The sequence below is a fragment of the Heloderma suspectum genome, chromosome 5 (genome assembly GCF_057233095.1).
Source record: "Heloderma suspectum isolate Gila_16-S chromosome 5, 16-S_ref, whole genome shotgun sequence".
In the NCBI taxonomy this organism is placed as follows: Eukaryota; Metazoa; Chordata; class Lepidosauria; order Squamata; family Helodermatidae; genus Heloderma; species Heloderma suspectum.
In genome coordinates this window covers 49,511,489-49,530,911 of record NC_139462.1, presented here as the reverse complement: position 1 = coordinate 49,530,911, position 19,423 = coordinate 49,511,489, and the positions used below count along the sequence as shown (strand labels likewise).

Here is a 19,423-nt window from a genome sequence, read left to right as displayed (position 1 = left end):
AAGGCAAAGAAGTGGGATGTTCTTCAATGGCCAAGTCAATCACCTGATCTCAATCCAATAGAGCATGCTTTTCACTTACTGAAGACAAGACTGAAGGCAGAAAGAGCCACAAACAAGCAGCAGCTGAAGGCAGCTGCAGGAAAGGCCTGGCAAAGCATCTCCAGGGAGGAAACTCAGTATTTGGCCATGTCCATGGGTTCCAGACTTCAGGCAGTCATTGACTGCAAAGGATTTTCATCCAGGTATTAAAGGCGACCCTTAAGTTTGAAATGATGTTGGTTTGTTCCATTACTTATGAGCCACCAACGATGGGGTTGTGTGTATGCCACTGGCTGTCCTTCCTGAATGGTTAGTGCCCCACTTTTGTCGAACCCCTTGAATTACAGCTGAAAGTCCTGACTTCGCTCCCATCTGGGTGTGTTTCCTTTCAGCTTCAATGTGGTGGTGTACAGAGGCCAACTGCCAAAACAGTTATCCTTGTTCCAATATTTCTGGCCCTGACTGTAATTAGAAATGAATGTATACTGTTCTGGCCCATTCTCTTCTACTGAGCACATTGATGTTGGGCTACAATTTGACAACAACAGATTTTTGTTTTTGCTGGAAGATTGGTTCTACATCTCTGATCATACAGTGGGAGAAGCAGAAGGACTTGAACATACAGCATTTTACAATGCTATAGCCACCCAGGTCCCACCTATGCCACCAAACCGCTTTTAACACTACTGCTCCTGGGAGAGTAAAGTAGCAAAGTGAACTGACTCTGGATCAATCCTGAAACATATTACTTTACTATGAAAGCACTGGGATTGGAGAGCCCTGGTCAAACTATTCATGGTGATTAGAAGCTAGAGCTGCCAGTCACAAAACTATATCCCCCCCTCTTCCCAACTTGGTGTTTTCCTTATATGGAGAGCTTTTGGAGAAATGTATCAACTTGGAGACACACTGTCTGTGTCTCTGTTCCTCCAAATCCTGAATCTTCAGGAGTGTTCAGATTCGGATTTGGTCCACATCTGAGGAGCCCCACTTCGATTCAGACATCACCCAAACCAGCCAGATTTAGTTCAGGATTCAGCTGAATGTGAAGCACACCACTAATACGTAGTATTTCTTCAGATACACATTTTCTTAGGGAAATCCATCTTGCCTGCATAGTGGACTACACAGAAATTAAATATGGGATTATATTATTATAATTAAGGGATTATATGATTATATACAAGCAGGGCTGACCTGAACATTTTGCTGCTTCAAGCAGCTGTAATGACTACACAGTTCAAGAGGTGTATCCCATGGTCCCATGCTATGTTCCACAGGATGCTGTGTAACAACACAGGATCCTGTTCACGTCTTTATGGTTATGGGCTGCTTCACTGGCACTCCCAGAAACACTGGTGCTCCAAGATGCTCAGTAGGTTGCTTTCGCAATCAGGCTTTCTCTGCTTCACATCTCTATTATATGCAGGATATCACAAACATTTTTAAAGGTTCTTAACCCATTCTAAAAGGATGAAATGCCAAGTTCTGATTAGTTCTGACTGAAACCCGAAGTGGATTTACCGCCCCACTAACACTGGAGCCACCAGCCTTCACTGCCACCCCTGGTTTACGGTATCAGTCTTCACTATGGTGGCCTGATCTTGCCTTCTACCCAGCAATCTTTTCCCAGCATGTGGGCTGAATGGTTGTGTTGGTCAACAGTTGGGCTGTCCAATGTCTGGATCCTTGCCCTATGCCATAATATACTCTATATAAGTTGCAAGCCAATAAAGTGGTGGCCATTTTCAACCTTTTTGTTGCCCCCCCCCCACTCCACCATTACAACCCCAGTCTATGCTGCAGCCCCAACTGAGATTGTGTTCTTTGGTGAAAATACAGGCAAGATTAAATACAGTAGCAGATAAAGCAGTGGCTGAGGCTTAGCATATTGTTCCCACTGCTGTACACCAGACTTTTTAAATAAATATTTTAATTCTATTATTGGCATTTACACGTAGAAAGCATACGGTATGTTACAATTTTATCAAAATGTGAAAATATGAATGTTACATAAGTAACAAATGTAAAAAAAGAGAGTATTTTTCTTACTTTCCCTGAAAGTAAGAAAACTATTCAGTATAGGAAAATACTGGTACCAAAAACACAGTTTAGCTTAAGAGAAAGAGAAACGACCCCCCACAAAACCCTCACTTTTTTTTTTTTTACACAGTACAATAGGAGCTGCATGGAAACACATGGTTTTTCTACAAAAAGCAAATTTAAAATATGGGAATTTCAAAAAGTCACCTATTGTGAGTGCATCTAGGAGGGCCACCTCTTATGATACACTTTGTATTCTCAGGCATGGATACCCTAGTACAAAACACATGCATCTTGCATCAATAATGAATGCTGCATCCACATATAGATAACTGCTTTTCCCTTTAAAGAACATGCAAGTAGCACCAGGAAAGGACTGGTTCCCCTTCTGGCATCACACATTTTAAAGGAAAAAGTAGAGATGCTGTGCTGTTCATAATTGATACAACACTTGCATCTTTTATGCTCGAATATCCGTACCTTGGTACTAAATATTTTTTTTTTTTTTACGAGTGATCCTCTGTTCCAAGAGTGCAATGATTATTTTCCCCAATAAATATTTTTATTTTGAATTTTCTGTCATAGAATATTCTCTGTTGTAGCAAGAAAAGAAAAGAAAAAAGAGGTCACTCTCAGTTCCTGTACGCAAGGCAGTGTTTACAATAATAACTGCAATAATACTAATTATAGTGCTTTATGGCTTTTTAACACTTTTATAGGCAAGCAGTCCTCACAATGGCCCCTGTGAGGTAGGTTTGTCGTTTTTATGACATCCTCCTCTCATTTCTACTGATGGCAAAATTGAAACACTGATATTGAATGGTTTGCCTAGACCAGCCAACCCCAAACTACATTGGTCTTCAACTCCAATCATCACCAGCCAACATGGGCTGGCTGGGGATGATGGGGATTGTAGTCCAGCACATCTGAAGGATTCCCGGTTGGAGAAGGCTGCCGAAGAACATACAGAATTAGTGTTTAAACTGAGATTAACTTAGAACCAATAAGGTTTGGCTTTCTAGCCTTCCCTTGCATTTATCCACGCTACCTGTTCTACAGATTGCACCACTACTTTTTCATTTTGATAATGCCCATCAGTTTCCATACTAGCTAGAAATACTGTTGGCTGGGGGAAATAAGGATAGAAGATTCAGAAGTTCTCACACAACCTTGTCAAAAATAAGAACATCCTAAAGTGCTGATGAGCTTGAGCTGGTTTCTAGCACCCTTTGTATTGAGAAAGATAATACAGCAATTGCTCAAGCTTATCGTTCCTTAAAGTATTCAGATCTGAGCTACTGCAGGATATAGGAAGTACATTTTTTAAAAGAACCCAATAGCATCATTCCTTCATCCAGCTTCTGCAAAATTGCTTCAAATATCTCCCAACAAAAACAACATACTTGATATTTTTGCATTTCAGAACAACATATTAAAACTGGGTACAAACACTTTCCACAATAAACCAAGTTGTGTCCATCTTAAGAACCGATCATTATTAATTTAAAAATCACAAACCAAACATGGAATATAGAAAATTATTTCCAAATTCTGCATGCCAAATATCTTGTTTGGAAATATAATGCATGCAGGAGAAACAAATTCAACCAATCCCAATTAAATTAAACAACAAAAATTTATCTGTCCTTTTCAGCAGCATAAAGGCAATTATTTTAAAAATGTGTCCTAATCACTGGCCCTGGGTAAAAAAGAAAAGAAAAAAAAAGTCTGCCATTCTCTTATCTACAACAATAGAATGGCTTGAGTGTATCACGCTTTTGCATTTTGATAATGACAGTATGAAGTTCTATACATACTGTTCGGCCTCCCCATCTTTTGGTTGTGTTGTACCATTTTTACTCTCTTCATTTACATTTGCTGCTGTCTTTTCTGGAAGAGATGCCAAATCTTTAAAAACATCCACATAATGCCCAAATCCTGGCCCCCAGTTCAAAAGGTTGTCCCAGTTGAAGTTACTTCCTTGTGGCCCAAGTTTTAAAGGTGATGTATTGTCATGAATGCTGGGTGCAGGTGCTTGTGCACCCACAGGTCCACCACCTTCTCCTCTGCGTCCTGGGTATCTCCTAGGCTTCAGCCTAGCACCATAATTGTCTTCATCATCTGCATCTGACTCATTTACTTGAGATAATTTGGGCATTCTAGAGTTGTACACCATGGGCTTTTCCCTATCATATTCCATTTCAGAACATGTAAAAGAGTCATGGGAATCACTGTCAGATGATGATTCTGGAGCTGTAATGCCATCAGCTGGATTCCGTGTTCTTGATAGAGGCCTTCTGCAGTCCTCCTCAGAAGAAGACCTTCCATGGTCAGCACTGCAGATGCTTGGATTTCTAGGACGTGGTGTGTTAAGCCTCTCCACCTCCTCAATGGAAAGTCCTACAGGAGGACCACTCTCCAAAGGAATCTGTCCTATTGGCTGCTTTAAGCGACTTCCTGGCCTGGAACTATGACTTGACATCATCTGAGGACTCTTGCTTCTTCTTCCAAGTCTAGTGGGATAATTAAAAATGCCTGTTTGGCAGACATCATTGTGCATTTCCAAAGGACTCCCTTCTCTTATTGAAAGATGCATTTCCCTTGCTGGGCTGTTTCTGTAGAAAGTTGATGATTTGGAAAATGGAGCAGGACTGTGACGAGAAAGATGGCTGGGTGTAGGGCATGCAGAATGACTTAAAGAAGTTGTCCGTAGACTCTGACCATACGAAGGTTGGTAGGTTAAGCTGCTTGCTCCCAGAGGCATAGGTGACTGCCTTGCAAACCCCAATGGGCTGTGCCTCTGGATGGAGAATTTAGGAGTATGACTTCGGAACTGCTTATAGTGCTGAATAATGTCAGCATCGGAAGGGGCGATGCTGCTCGCATTGTCAATATCATAGTGTTCTATCTCTGGTTCAGGGGAAGCTAGAGGGGCACTGGGTATAGTCTCCGTGTTGTGCGGTATGTCTGTCTCATCAAAGATGAGGTAAGGGTTTTCTCTTTCAATTATGTCAGGCTTAGGGTTCCCTTCAGGCTGCTTCCGGATAGTCATGTCATCGCCATAGGGTGGTATATTATCAGGGTCATCAAAAGCATCATTCTCACTCCCCTTCTTTTTCTTTTCCTTTGTTTTCTTTTCCTCTTTTGGCACTTTGGCCTTCTTTCCCTTGCACTGATTGCACAGGATCAAGCTAAGCACCAGTAAGGCCAGTACGGTAGCGCAGCTGCCCACAATGGCAGGAACGGCCCACAGTGGCAAGGAGAGCTCAGCTGGGTAAGGCTGAGGGACACATACATGGGCTCCATTCGTTCCTCCCTTGCACAGATGTCCCTGGGCACAGATGACACCAAGACAAGCCACTACTGTCTCACATGCTCTTCCAGTGTGAGATTCTGGGCAACTGCAAATAAATCCAGACCTTTCTCCAGGTTCACAGCTGCCGCCATTCTGACAGGGGTTGGAGGCACAAGCTCCAGGAGATACACACTTATATGTATACCATTGGTTAATGCACATTAATTCTCCCCCACAGGGATTGCTGGCACAGATGTTGGGGCCTCGGCAGCCAATCTTCACAGAGGGGTCTGTTTTGGATATCGTAGCAAGGCTGTGTTTTCCCATGAAGGGAAGAATTTCTTCACCATACTTCAGGTAGGCAATGCAGCCATCAAAATCTAGGAAAAGAAAAATAGGGATTTGGAAGCTGTAGATTGTTCAAGAAATGTTAACTTAATTGGGTAGTGGAGGGGAAAGGAAATAAATTAGGAAAGGAAAAATAAATAACGTGGTTATCTGTGCAGTGCGCACACACACACCAATCATGGCTGCCATATAAGCTTAATTCATGTCAGTGGAGGTTGAGAGGAAGCCCTGTGCGACAAACCAGTGACATGGCCTTCATAAGAAACAAGCTCCAGCTTTTAGCACTAGCATTTGATTGCATTTTTGTTTTAGCCTCTGCATGCACTTGGATTTTTACCATCATTTTCAAAGCAACAGAATCCAGTGCTGAAATATAAAGCCAGCTTTGCTTCCCCTCGAGGCTTAACAAAACGACTTTCACTTGGATATTCAACAGTAGAAATGGAGGCAAACACCCAAGTATGTATATGTTATCTATTGACTCGCTGGTTCACAATCTCTACTTGCTAAAAAATCTGCTGGTAAGATCAGCATTGCTGATAAGATCACTTTTGAAACAATTATTGGACAAAACAGACTAGAACAAATAACAATGTAATTAAGCACTGTCTACATAAGTGTTTCAATGAATATGGACTTGAGCACGCTCCGGGAGAAAGTGCAGGACAGGAAGGCCTGGCGTGCTATGGTCCATGGGGTCACGAAGAGTCGGACACGACTGAACGACTGAACAACAACAACGTAAGTGTATCAGACATAGTCATTTCTTTAAAAAACAGATTAAAAATATTAACTAACTTTGTTTTCTTTTAATCTTCCTTGACTAGAGCGGATACTGGATAACCTACGTGTTTGCACTAAAATTTAGTAAATTAAATAAATGTGTGTTTATTTTAAAATTTCTAATCTCCCCCAATCTGTGTGTGAATTAACATCTCCAAATAACAAAAGGTGCAATTCTATTACTCAGAGGTAAACCCCATTGAGTTCAATAGGACTCCCAGGGAAGTGTGTATAGGACTGCAGTCAAACTCTTTTTAGGGGTTCAAAGAGTATATACTTGCTGAAATGTACGTATCAGAGTTAAAAAAGATATTAAAACACAATCCACACAAACTTTTAAAAGTCAAATTGTTTGCAATGGCAGAGGTAAGTACGTGCTTCTCAGTGCAATCGTATACATGTCTGCTCTGAAGAAAGCTCCATTCATTTCAGTGGGGTTTTCTCCCAGGAATGTGGATACAGGATTGCAGCCTAAATGTTTTCCACTGAAATTATGGGACTGAAAATTGCTTCCCCATGCTTTAAGTATTGCTCTATTGTTACACCATAAGTTCAACTGATGGCAATTGAATTTCCTGGTGGGATTGCAGCATTAGCCTACATTTTTAAAACTTTTGCTACCCTTTACAACACAGTCTTCACACACATTTTCTGCTTGATGGTTGACTGCCTTCAGAAGCTTGGAAATAAAACAGAGATGAAAAGAAACACCTTTAAGCTAAAAAGGGCACTTGCAAACAGGCACATCTCTGTCAGCCGGTGACCAGATTACATCTGAACTTTGTAATTCAACTGGAGATTTTCGTGACGGTAGCCTGAGTACATGAAAATGAATTGTGATCTATCAACCAACTGCTGAAATGTATTACTTTCACAACTCTTCCCCTAATATCACTGTTTCTGAGTGGATAATGGGAAAGCAAAGGCATTAAGGCTATCGTTCCTAAAACACAAACTAAGAAATTGTGAGTTTCTTTCATCTCTGCAGACTCTGGCCTTATCCATCGGCTGGAGAACTGAGGGCCGCTGGGAGACTGCACTTCCTGCCTCCCACGAAGAACATCACTACAAGGGGGAGACCAACCTGGTCCTATACATCGGCCATAGAGGGAGGAGCTGCAGGGAGTTTGCTCCACCCCTCCCTGCTAGAAAGACCACTCAGCTTTCAGTTGACCCCGAAAGGCTTATACCTTGGGTGAACCACTCAGGGAAGCCACAAGGGAGCAGAGGGCCTGGACTGTAGTTTTTAAAAATTGTTGGTGGGTGGTAGGTTTTGGGATTGTATTTGTGATTTTAGGGGTAGGGTGCCCACCTGAAAGGCAGAAGTGAGGGAGGCATGTGTCCACCTGGCGGAGGCGGTGGGGGGAGTTCTGGGGGCCAGAACATACTGAAGCTGGGTGGCAGATGCTGGTGGCGTGCTAGGGGCAGGCCATGCCGGGTAAGGGGAACAGGGGAGAGATGTGTAATATGTGTCCCCTGTTCCAGGCCTATCTAGAGACGAAGGATAGCTGGGGGATGCGTGACTCCATCCTCTGGCCTTCATCTGCTGCTGTGTAATGCCAGGTCCATTGCCCATAAAGAATCTCTCATCCATGACATGATCCTGGATGAGGGTGCGGAGCTGGCATGTATTACAGAGACCTGGCTAGATGAGGCTGGTGCTCCCGCTCTTGCAGCCATTTGCCCAGCTGGATTTTCATATGTGCAGCAGCCAAGGGCTGGGGGTCAGGGACGGGGAATGGATGTTATCTACCGGGAGTCCTTGACTTCACCAGACTGCCTCTCCAAGAGACCAGGGTTGCTGATTGCATGTACTGGAAGTTGGGACCGAAGGGCAGTCTGGGGATTCTGCTCGTGTACCGTCCACCCCGCTGCATGACAGACTCCCTGGCTGAGGTGCTTCAGGTGGTGTCTGATGCGCGTGTGCAGTCCCCTAACTTGTTGGTGTTGGGGGACTTCACTATACATCCTCGTGGGGGTGCCTCGGGACTTCATGGAGAACCTGACTTCCTGTGAGCTGCACTGTATTCCAGCTGGGCCCACCCATGTAGCCAGTCATGAGTTAGACCTTGTGTTTGTTTCTGGAGAGGTGGCGAGTGATCTGGAAATTGGGGGTAAATCCACCATCCCCTCGAAATCAGATTGATTATGTCCTTTGCAGCCAAAGATGGAGAAGCTCTATACAGTCAGTAAAAACAAAACCTGGAGCTGACTGTGGCTTAGATCATGAGCTTCTTATTGCAAAATTTCAGCTTAAATTGAAGAACATAGGGAAAACCACTAAACCATTCAGGTATGACCTAAATCATATCCCTGATGAATATACAGTGGAGGTGAGAAATAGATTTAAGGGATTAGACCTGATAGACAGAGTGCCTGAGGAACTATGGACGGAGGTCCGTAACATTGTTCAGGAGGCAGCAACGAAATCCATCCCAAAGAAAAAGAAATGCAAGAAAGCCAAGTGGCTGTCTGATGAGGCTTTACAAGTAGCTGAGGAAAGAAGGGAAGCGAAAAGCAAGGGAGAAAGGGGAAGATCTATCCAACTGAATGCAGAGTTCCAGAGAATAGCAAGGAGAGACAAGAAGGCCTTCTTAAATGAACAATGCAAAGAAATCGAGGAAAACAACAGAATGGGAAAGACTGGAGATCTCTTCAAGAAAATTGGAGATCTCTAGGGAACATGTTGTGCAAAGACGGGCATGATAAAGGACAAAGAAGGCAGGGACCTAACAGAAGCAGATGAGATTAAGAAGAGGTGGAAAGAATACACAGAAGGACTATACAGGAAAGATCTTAACGTCCCTGATAGCCATGATAGTGCAGTCACTGAACTTGAGCCGGACATCCTCGAGAGTCAAGTCAAGTGGGCCTTAGGAAGCATTAGTAACAACAAAGCTAACGGAGATGACAGTATTCCAGCTGAGCTATTTAAAATCCTAAAAGATGATGCTGTGAAAGTGCTGCATTCAATATGCCAACAAATTTGGAACACTCAACAATGGCCTCAAGACTGGAAAAGGTCAGTTTACATTCCAATTCCAAAGAAGGGCAACGCCAAAGAGTGTTCAAACTACCGCACAATTGCGCTCATTTCACATGCCACCAAGGTGATGCTCAAAATCCTACAAGCTAGGCTTCAGCAGTATGCGAACCAAGAACTACCGGAAGTACAAGCTGGGTTTCGAAGAGGCAGAGGAACTAGAGATCAAATCTCCAACATTCGCTGCATCATGGAGAAAGCAAGAGAATTCCAGAAAAACGTCTATTTCTGCTTCATTGACTACGCTAAAGCCTTTGATTGTGTGGATCACAACAAACTGTGGCAAATTCTTAAAGTGATGGGAGTACCAGACCACCTTACCTGTCTCCTGAGAAACCTGTATGAAGGTCAAGAAGCAACAGTAAGAACCGGACATGGAACAACTGAGTGGTTCAAAATTGGGAAAGGAGTACGACAAGGCTGCATATTGTCACCCTGCTTATTTAACTTATATGCAGAGTACATCATGAGAAATGCCGGGTTGGATGAATCACAGGTCGGAATTAAGATTGCTGGGAGAATTATCAACAACCTCCGATATGCAGACGATACCACCCTAATGGCAGAAAGCGAAGAGGATCTCAAGAGCCTCTTGTTGAGGGTGAAAGAGGAGAGTGCAAAAGTTGGTTTGAAATTCAACATTAAAAAAAAGAAGATCATGGCATCTGGCCCCATCACTTCCTGGCATATAGAAGGGGAAGAAATGGAAGCAGTGACAGATTTTACTTTCTTGGGCTCCAAGATCACCGCAGATGGTGACTGTAGCCATGAAATTAAAAGACGCTTGCTCCTTGGGAGGAAAGCTATGGCAAACCTAGACAGCATAGTAAGAAGCAGAGACATCACCTTGCCGATAAAGGTCCGTCTAATCAAAGCTATGGTTTTCCCAGTAGTAATGTATGGCTGTGAGAGCTGGACTATAAGGAAGGCTGAGCGCCGAAGAATTGATGCTTTCGAACTGTGGTGCTGGAGAAGATTCTTACGAGTCCCCTGGACTGCAAGGAGGTCAAATCAGTCAATCCTAAAGGAAATCAACCCTGAGTGCTCATTGGAAGGACAGATACTGGAGCTGAAGCTCCAATATTTTGGCCACCTAATGCGAAGAGAAAACTCTCTGGAAAAGACCCTGATGCTGGGAAAGACCGAAGGCAAAAGGAGAAGGGGACGGCAGAGGATGAGATGGCTAGATAGCATCACCGATGCAATGAATATGAACTTGAGCACACTCCAGGAGAGAGCGCAGGACAGGAGGGCCTGGCGTGCTATGGTCCATGGGGTCACGGAGAGTCGGACATGACTGAACGACTGAACAACAACAACAACCACCACCATCCCCTTGTCATGGGCAGATCACTACCTGGTGGGGTTGGACTTCGTTCCACAACCCCTCCGCAGGGGTGAAGGACCCAATAAGATGGTCCGCCCCAGGCATCTTATGGATCCAAATGGATTCCTGACTGCACTTGGGGATTCTTCGGAGCATGCAAACGGCCCCTTGGTCGAAACCCTGGTGGATGGCTGGAATGCTGCAATCACTGGGGCATTAGACCGTGTGGCTCCGAAACACCCTCTCCCCTTGAACAGAGCTCAGATTGCACCATGGTTCACCCCATGGTTGTGAGCTCTGAAGCGGGAAGTGAGATGGCTAGAGTGCCAGTGGCGGAAATCTCGCTCCGAAGACCATCGGACATGGGTTAGAGCTGTAGCTTCAGACTACCACGTGGTGATAAGAGCAGCAAAAAAGAAGTTTTTATGCTGCCTCTATTGCATCTGCAGAGTGCTGTCCCAGGAGGCTGTTCCAAATGGTCTGGAACCTGGTTGGTCCAGTTGTTCCAGAACCAATGGAGCATTCTAAGGCCTCCTGTGATGAGTTTGCAAAGCACTTTACAGATAAAATTGACCAGATCAGGAGTGCTATTCCATGCACTGTGGATACAGTTAGTGAATGAGGGGTGGCCAGTGGCAGACTGGTTGTGTGGGATTGGTTCCAGCTTCATCCTTCGGAGGAAGTGGTCAAGGTGCTTTCATCTTTAAGGCCGACCACCTGCTTACTTGATCCTTGCCCATCTTGGCTCATTATGAGCTGCAGGGAGAGACTTAGGGAGGGGATCAAGAAAGTGATGAATGCTTCCCTTGAGGAGGGAGTGATGCCATCAGTAGGAGGCAGTGATAAGACCACTGTTAAAGAAGCCCTCCTTGGATCCCCAAGACTTGAACAACTTTTCCTGGTCTCAACTGTGCCCTTTTGGGGCAAGGTGATTGAGCGGGTGATGGCTTTGCAGATGCAGGCCCACTTGGAAGAAGCCGATTATCTGGATCCATTTCAGATGATGATTCCCATTTCAGGCTTCAGGCCTGGGCATGGGACAGAAATGGCCTTGGTTGCCTTGGTGGATGATATGGGGAGGGCTCTGGATAGGGGCGAATGCTCCTTCCTTGTTCTCCTCGACCTCTCAGTGGCTTTTGATACCGTGGACCATGGTATCCTCCTGGACTGCCTGGAGGGGTTGGGCATAGGGGACACCGTATTATGGTGGTTCCATTCCTTCCTCTCTAGCAGGTACCAGAAGGTAGCTCTGGGGGAGGAGACTTCAGACCCATGGCTACAGGGTGCCACAGGGTTCTACTCTCTCCCCGATGTTATTTAACATCTATATGAAGCCACTGGGGGCTATCACCAGGAGGTTTGGGGTGCAGCGTCACCAATATGCAGATGACACGCAACTCTACCTCTCATTTAAGGTTGGCTGTAGAAACCCTGTCCAAGTGTCTGGAGTCAGTGAGTAGCTGGATGGAGAGGACTAAGCTGAAACTGAACCCCAATGAAACCGAAGTACTTTTTGTGGGAGACAAGGGGAGGTTGGGGGAGGCTGACCTGGTTTTTAATGGGGTGCAGCTACCCCTGAAGGACCAGGGCCACAGTCTGGGGGTCATTTTAGACTCCCAGCTGTCCATGGAGGCTCAGGTGTCAGCCATGAGCCAGGCAGTGCTGTACCAACTCCATCTGATATGGCGGCTGCACCCCTACCTTCCTAACCAACTGCTCCCATCAGTAGTTCATGCCCTGGTCTCCTCTTGCCTAGACTACTGTAATGTGCTCTATGTGGGGTTGCCCTTGAAGATGGTTTGGAAGTTGCAGCTGGTGCAGAACGTGGTGGCCCACCTGATTAAAGGCAGCCATCGGCGAGACCACATCACTGCAGTCCTGAAGGAGTTGTACTGGTTACCAGTTGTTTTCTGGGCCCAATTCAAGGTGTTGGCATTGAACTTTAAAACCCTATATGGTTCTGGCCCAGTCTGTCTTAAGGAGTGCCTCCAACAACACCAGGGATGCCACTCAACGAGATCAGCCTCGGTAGGCCTTCTGTCTGTCCCATCAGCCAGGACAGCTAGTTTGGTGAGGACTAGGGAGAGGGCCTTTTCTGTGGTGGCCCTCACTCTGTGGAACTCCTTCTCTAGTGACCTCCGCCATGCCCCCTCTGATGAGCTTCCACCGGGCTTTAAAAACCTGGCTGTTCAGGCGGGCCTTTGGGGTGGGTTAGGGGTTTTTGGAGCCGTGTTGTTTTGTTATGTTGTTTTGTTCAGTTGGTTATGTAAATTTGTTGTATTTTGTATTGTTATTAGTATTGTATGCCACCTAGAGTGGACGGGGAGCCGGCCAGATGGGCGGCTAATAAATCTAATAAATCATCATCATCATCATCATCTGAACGTCTCCAGAGCAGGGGACAAACCACATGCTTTCCCTTGAATAGCCAGCATTGGAGGTGGGGGGAGGGTGTCTGTGTGGCTCATCTGGATTAGGACAGTGGTGTGGTGGGAGGGTGGCTGTAACCCTTTGCACTTTCACTGTAGTTCCAATCCAGATCAACCCCCTTCTCCCATGTCTGCTATTTGCATGGAGAAAAAAGTTCCCATTTGCTTCAATGGGAGTTCTCTCCCTATGCGCACTTTTCCCATTTGAATGAACCGAAAAAACCGATCTCAAACGAGAATAGTTTGAAGTAAAGTTCAGAGAATTTCAGCAAGCTCAAGCATCTGTGATGCTTCCATCTCTACACATATTTCTATATGTGCACATCATGGCATGTGAACAGGGTTGTGTTATGTGCTATGTGGATCACTTTTTATATGGGCGCTGTGCACATGGTGTACTAAATGAAGATTTGTATGCATATAATAAAACTAATGTATATGAAGTTAAGCCTTCCAATAATTACACTGAGGATCTAAAAATAGGTCCCTTGAGGTAAAGCTCCTTTTTTCTAAAATGAGGAAGATATTCTTTGTTAAAATCTATAGCTGAAGATTCTGAGCCAGGGTTTGTCAAACTGCCAACTGAACTTATGACAGAAATGTAAACTTCTACAGAAACATTTTAAAAATCCTTCTTTTGGACTAGTTCATTAAGTTGAAAAAGTCACTTGTCACTTGAAAAGAGTGGACAACTTTTTCCTTTCCTTTAAAACTATGAATAAAATAAAGAAGCATAAAATCTCCAGGTTTCAGAAGGTATTTCAAATAACTCCAGGGACCTGCACCATGATCTAAAGAGTTGGTTACTACAATATTTTTTTTAATTATGGAGCAGGAAAATGCTCAGAATTCCTTTTCATTGGATTGTAGGTTTTTATCCATTCTTTGTACATCTCTAGGATTTTTACATATTTATTTTTGCTTTTCTTTCAAATATTTCTGAACACAGGAGTTCATACAGAGTTTTATACCTATCTTTGTAAATCTTTGGCATGTCACATGCAGCGTAATCCAATATTAAGAAAACACTGTAGGAAAAAAGATTGTGGAGCATACATTCTTGCTGCAGGCCAGGCTCCTGTAACTTGTCAACTTCTACATTAGTCATTTTATTGAAAGACTTCCCCTCCTCTCCCCCAAGCATTCTCCCTGTTAAAGCACAAGCTACCATTTTGACTGCATAATCAATATACAGCTATAGGGCATGAATGGTGAATGCCATAAATGTGATTTCATCCACACCACATCTCATAGCAATCAAGGTTATGTGGATTTTATTGTTTTTATTGGACACAGTGAAACACATGAAGTGTGAACTTATAACTGGCAAGGTTACTCTATCTGGTGATAATCCTTTAAGTAAGACAGATTCTTAGTATAAAGAGCTCTCTCTAAAACATCACTCTGTACTGCTTAGCTAGCCTTGGTGTCTGTATCTAAAATTCACTTCCATATATTTTCTTTAAAAATCCAGGCAAGAATACTAACATCTAAACTGCTGATTTAATCCATAAATGGGACTAATCTTTTTAACATTTCTCTGTGTGGTTCTAAGTTGTTCCTGTTTTAGCACAACACAGTACGTGTGATATCTAAAGGTATTCAGCTAAAGTGATATCCTGTCCTGGGTAAACAGGACAGTGTGTGCCCCCATTCCAGTAACATAATACTAATTACTAATAAGGAACACAGGAACATCGGAAGCTGCCTTATACTGAGCCAGACCCTTGGTCCATCTAGCCCAGTACTGTCGACACTGACCGGCAGTGGCTCTCGAGGGTTTCAAGCAGGTTTATTTCCTTGCCCTACCTGGAGAAGCCGGGGATCAAGCCTGGGACCTCCTGCATGCCCCTCTATCACACTGACCTATGGCCCTTGCCCTCACTGGAGGAGGTACAGGAATGTGCTAGGTGTGCCAAAAGACCATCAGGATAATTAACTGTGGGGCTAGGTAGGTGGTGATGTTTTGCCACACTGTTACGAATGACACACCGGTACTAGTGTTACCTCAGGATACTGGCACCACTCATCAGAGATGGTGTGAATATTGGGACTGATGCATCTAATCTTATGCATTCCACAATCACAGCCTGGAGCTAGAGGCCTCCAAATTGTTTAATATTGTTGTGACTGCCCCCCCCCACCCCGAGAGCTTTGGCTATTGGGCAGTATGGAAATGTAATAATAAATAAATGAATGGTAAAGAACAATGAAACAGGCACAATGTTGTACGGCTTATGATACAAGTTGATTTAGTCCCTAAAATTGGTGAATCTACCCTTCAACTCTCCTATGTTGTTGAGCAAGTGATGCTCACCATGTTGCTCAAAAAATGTAGCCCGCTCTATTTGTGAAACTGCCTGTATGCGTTAAAATTATTGACTTTCTTCTTACCTGGGTCACTGCTTCTGAGAGCCTGGTTAGATGGGATTCCACCAAGAGAAATGGTAAGGACATTTAGTCCTCCAAAATCTTGTGTGACACGTACGATGTCTTTACTACGGGTCTTGTCAACTGTTAGAACCGTGGAAGTCCCATTCTTTTCAATGACGAGAGAATGCCAATGGCCATCAGAAATGTAAACTTCAGGGATACTTCTTTCCACTTTTCCACCAATTCCAGCATCAGAGACATACTGCACTTTGCCACCTTTTATCTGCAAGGAAATTGAAACACTTAAAATAAATAAAATAAAGGGCTATACTTAAAATAGTTGTATAATTTGTGAACCATGTTATAAGTGCAATAGAAATTGTACTGTTTCAGGCTTTAATGTCCTCCCTCCAGTGAATTTCTTTAATATTATATAGTTAGTTATCCAAAGAACAACTCCTACCAACTGAGAAGTGAGTTGAAATATTGATGGTAACCTGCAAGGCTTGATAGGACACAACAGCAGGTTTTCACAAACTACATTGGTGAGAGATATAATGCATCCATTTCTCAAGATGAAACGTTGATTTCATAGCTTCAACATTCATGAAAGCAGTAACATGAACCCACTCTTTACAGACAGAATGTGACTCTCAGAGAACTAATCCACACGTTTTAAAGATAACATGGACAAAATATATAACATAACATGAACAAAACCCATTGGGGAATACTGGACTGCAGACATGCTTGTTGTAAATAGCCTGCATACAACATTGGACAAATGCCATGGCTATTGGATGTTTGTCTGGGAGGTGCAGAGGCCCTGGCTTTGCTATTTTATAATTTACTGAGTAAAAATGCCTCTTGTACAGCTGTGGAATAGCAGAGTCCATATGTCACTACTCCAGAGAGCTGGATGATGGCGACTGATGCCTGCGTTTACCCAACCTGCTCCCTACATGTACATATACACAGTCTCCATTCCTTCCCTTCCAGGCTCCACTACTAGAGACAGGTTCATGCTCTGCATTTGCAATCTATCTATGGCTATGTTAGCCATAAACAAAGACAGTACAAACCAAAGCAAACATTGCAATTTGCTTAAAAAAACACACCAACCTAGAAGTAATTACAAATTAATGTGATAATGTCCTGAGAACTTGCTAGTGTAACCTTTTGTGATGGAAAACTTGTGTACCTCTCGGAGACTGGGAAGCTATATAAAACTGATAAATTAATGTTGGCTGAAGCATAAAACTGTGGTCTTACGCTGGATATTCTTATAAGCTGGGGAGAAAATGGAAACAACTAAACTGGTCAAGAAAACTTGGATCTTGTACCCACCCAGTAAAGACATTTGCCAGTATTGCTATTTTACTCATTTAGTGATATCACTAAATTGACTGAGTCATCACTAAGGACTGAATCCATTGTTTTCTCTTGCAAAAGGTACACCTATAGGCTAAACACTCTGAAATCCATTTCACAATGTTGTGATGATTGTTCAGCGCCTCTGTCAAGAAGAGGTGCACATATATTCCAAGTAAGACTCAGCTGTATTCAGCTGTATTGAAGTCAAGGAAACTTAGGTAGCTTAATTGAAGTACTTCAGCTTAACTGATCTGAGGACTGGACTATGTGCTAGTATGCTTTAAAAAAAAGACAGACTTCAAAATTTGACCTTGGTGGTCACATTTTACAGGAGGTCTGAAGAAGAAGGAAAAAGTTAATAGAACAGATTTCACTCTAGCATGCAATGTTTCATTAAGAACATATGCAACAAACATTCTTCCGGCTGCCATTCAAATAATCGGTACTTGGAGTCTAGACAAAGCTGATTAGAAGCAAAATCATTCAGGCCTTCTGATAGCTGGAGTTTTGCCCAGCACTAGTCAGCACTCTGGTATTTCTTAAGTAAAATAGTGGGGTGAATTCAGAAGGGACGAAGACCACTTCATAACAAGCAGCCAAGGAAGCCAACTCAGTCTTACCTTCACAGTAGTATAATTGCTGCTTTCCTGGATATGAATTAAAACTCCACTTTTACTCCTTGTCCTGAATTTGACTTCTATACTATCTATACTTTGAGGTTCCAAAATGGCATTTTCAGTGCTAGATCTCATGATGTATTCCCATTTCCTGTTCTGTCTTATGTGGTAGTCAAGATGCCCTTTGCCTTCTAATGATAAGGCAGTATCAGCTGTAATATCTAGAATAAAGAAGAAGGTTTTAAAACCAAACTTTTGTCATTCATAGTCCTCTTCCTTCCCTTTCCCCAAATAAAGAACACAGAAACCCTTTTTTTAAGCCAGAAAACTGTATGCAGAAAATAGTCTGATTCTTAATCTTTTTTTTTTTTTAACTAGTTTCTTTTCCAATAATGTGCAGGATAGATATGAATTTCTCCCATTCTGTTCTATTCCATGCCAATTAATCTTCACTGTGAAGAGGTTTTCAAGTAAAAGCAAACAAAAACAAACTTAGCTGCAATTATGGATTAAAAATTTATTAGACAACTAAAAGTGACTGGCTGGGTTTAATACCAGCAATGGCTATTTTTTAATATGTTTCTGTTGAAATTGCTGATCTCTTGTGGAGTTGGCTAGGATGATATTTTACTTCATAATTAATGTTATAATGAATTCAATCATTACATATCTCTTCCATGTCTAAAGCAGAAAACAGAGACATTTATGGAAGATATAAATGTAGATTAAAAGCAGGGGGTGGGATGGGGTGGGGAAGAAACACTCTATTTACATTTTTCACAGTGTTTTCCCGTCAGTCCTTCTTTGCAATGACACTGCTGCCAAGACCAGTAATCCACACATGTGCCACTATGTTGACAAGGGTTAATAGCACACGTTCCTTCCAGCCTAGGACACCTAAACAAACAAAACGATAGTTTTATTGCTTATTAATTAATTAATTAATCCTGCCCTTCCACCAAGGAGACCACAACAGCACACATGATCTCTCTTTCTTTCCGCACAACAGCCTAGTGGGGTATGTTAGGGAGACAGATAGCAACTGGCCCAAGTTCATCCAGTGAGCTTCCTTGGGTGAGAGCAAATTTGACCCCAGGTCTCAATCATTTTGAAAATATTACTTCCACACATTCAACACACCTTTACTGTAAAATAATACATCTTTGTTTAACTTTTTAAGACAAAAGACACATATCACTGTAGCTATTACAATATTCTAACTATGGAAGGATGGATTAGACTGTTTCTGGTCTGGGCCAGTTTCACATGTCTGTTCCATCATCCCATTTCTTCATAAATGTTTGTTTTATTTAAAAAATCCGCACAAAAAATTGTATTTAAATACCATTTTCTCATAAAATACACATTTCTAAATGTATTTCCTCTCAAAGTACATATTTGTAAATGAATGTTACCCTAAAATATGCATTTGATATTGCACACTGAGCTTAGAGTGGCATTGCAAAATTCGGAGAAGTGCGAATGATAACTCTGTTCCAGTCCTCACATTAGTCCTGGAGGTACGGATCGGGTGAGTTTGCTTTAAAATGTGGACTGAACAAATCTTTGAGCATTCCTAATTCTAACTATGCCTCTCAATTTTATTGTACTGATATTTATATTTTAGGTTATTTTTATTGTACCGAATTTAATTTTTATCTCCATTGCCCTGAAATCCTCTTTAGGATAAAGCTAAGGTTACACTTTTAAATAAATAAAATGAATAACTACTACGTTTTAGTGCTAAATGTA

At 42.8% G+C, this 19,423-nt stretch overlaps 1 protein-coding gene across 1 annotated transcript in view; it reads right to left on the bottom strand.

Moving 5' to 3' along the window:
• Positions 1-1,966: 1,966 nt before the first annotated feature.
• Positions 1,967-19,423, bottom strand: part of FAT4 (FAT atypical cadherin 4) — a 174,544-nt gene continuing 157,087 nt past the window's right edge. The window contains exons 15-19 of the mRNA XM_084859759.1: positions 18,444-18,568; positions 17,675-17,892; positions 15,702-15,963; positions 6,786-6,788; positions 1,967-5,757 (exon numbers count right to left, since the gene is read on the bottom strand). Coding sequence (XP_084715885.1) covers positions 3,890-5,757; positions 6,786-6,788; positions 15,702-15,963; positions 17,675-17,892; positions 18,444-18,568 — 2,476 coding nt within the window. The 3' untranslated portion in view covers positions 1,967-3,889. The remainder of the gene's footprint in view (positions 5,758-6,785; positions 6,789-15,701; positions 15,964-17,674; positions 17,893-18,443; positions 18,569-19,423) is intronic.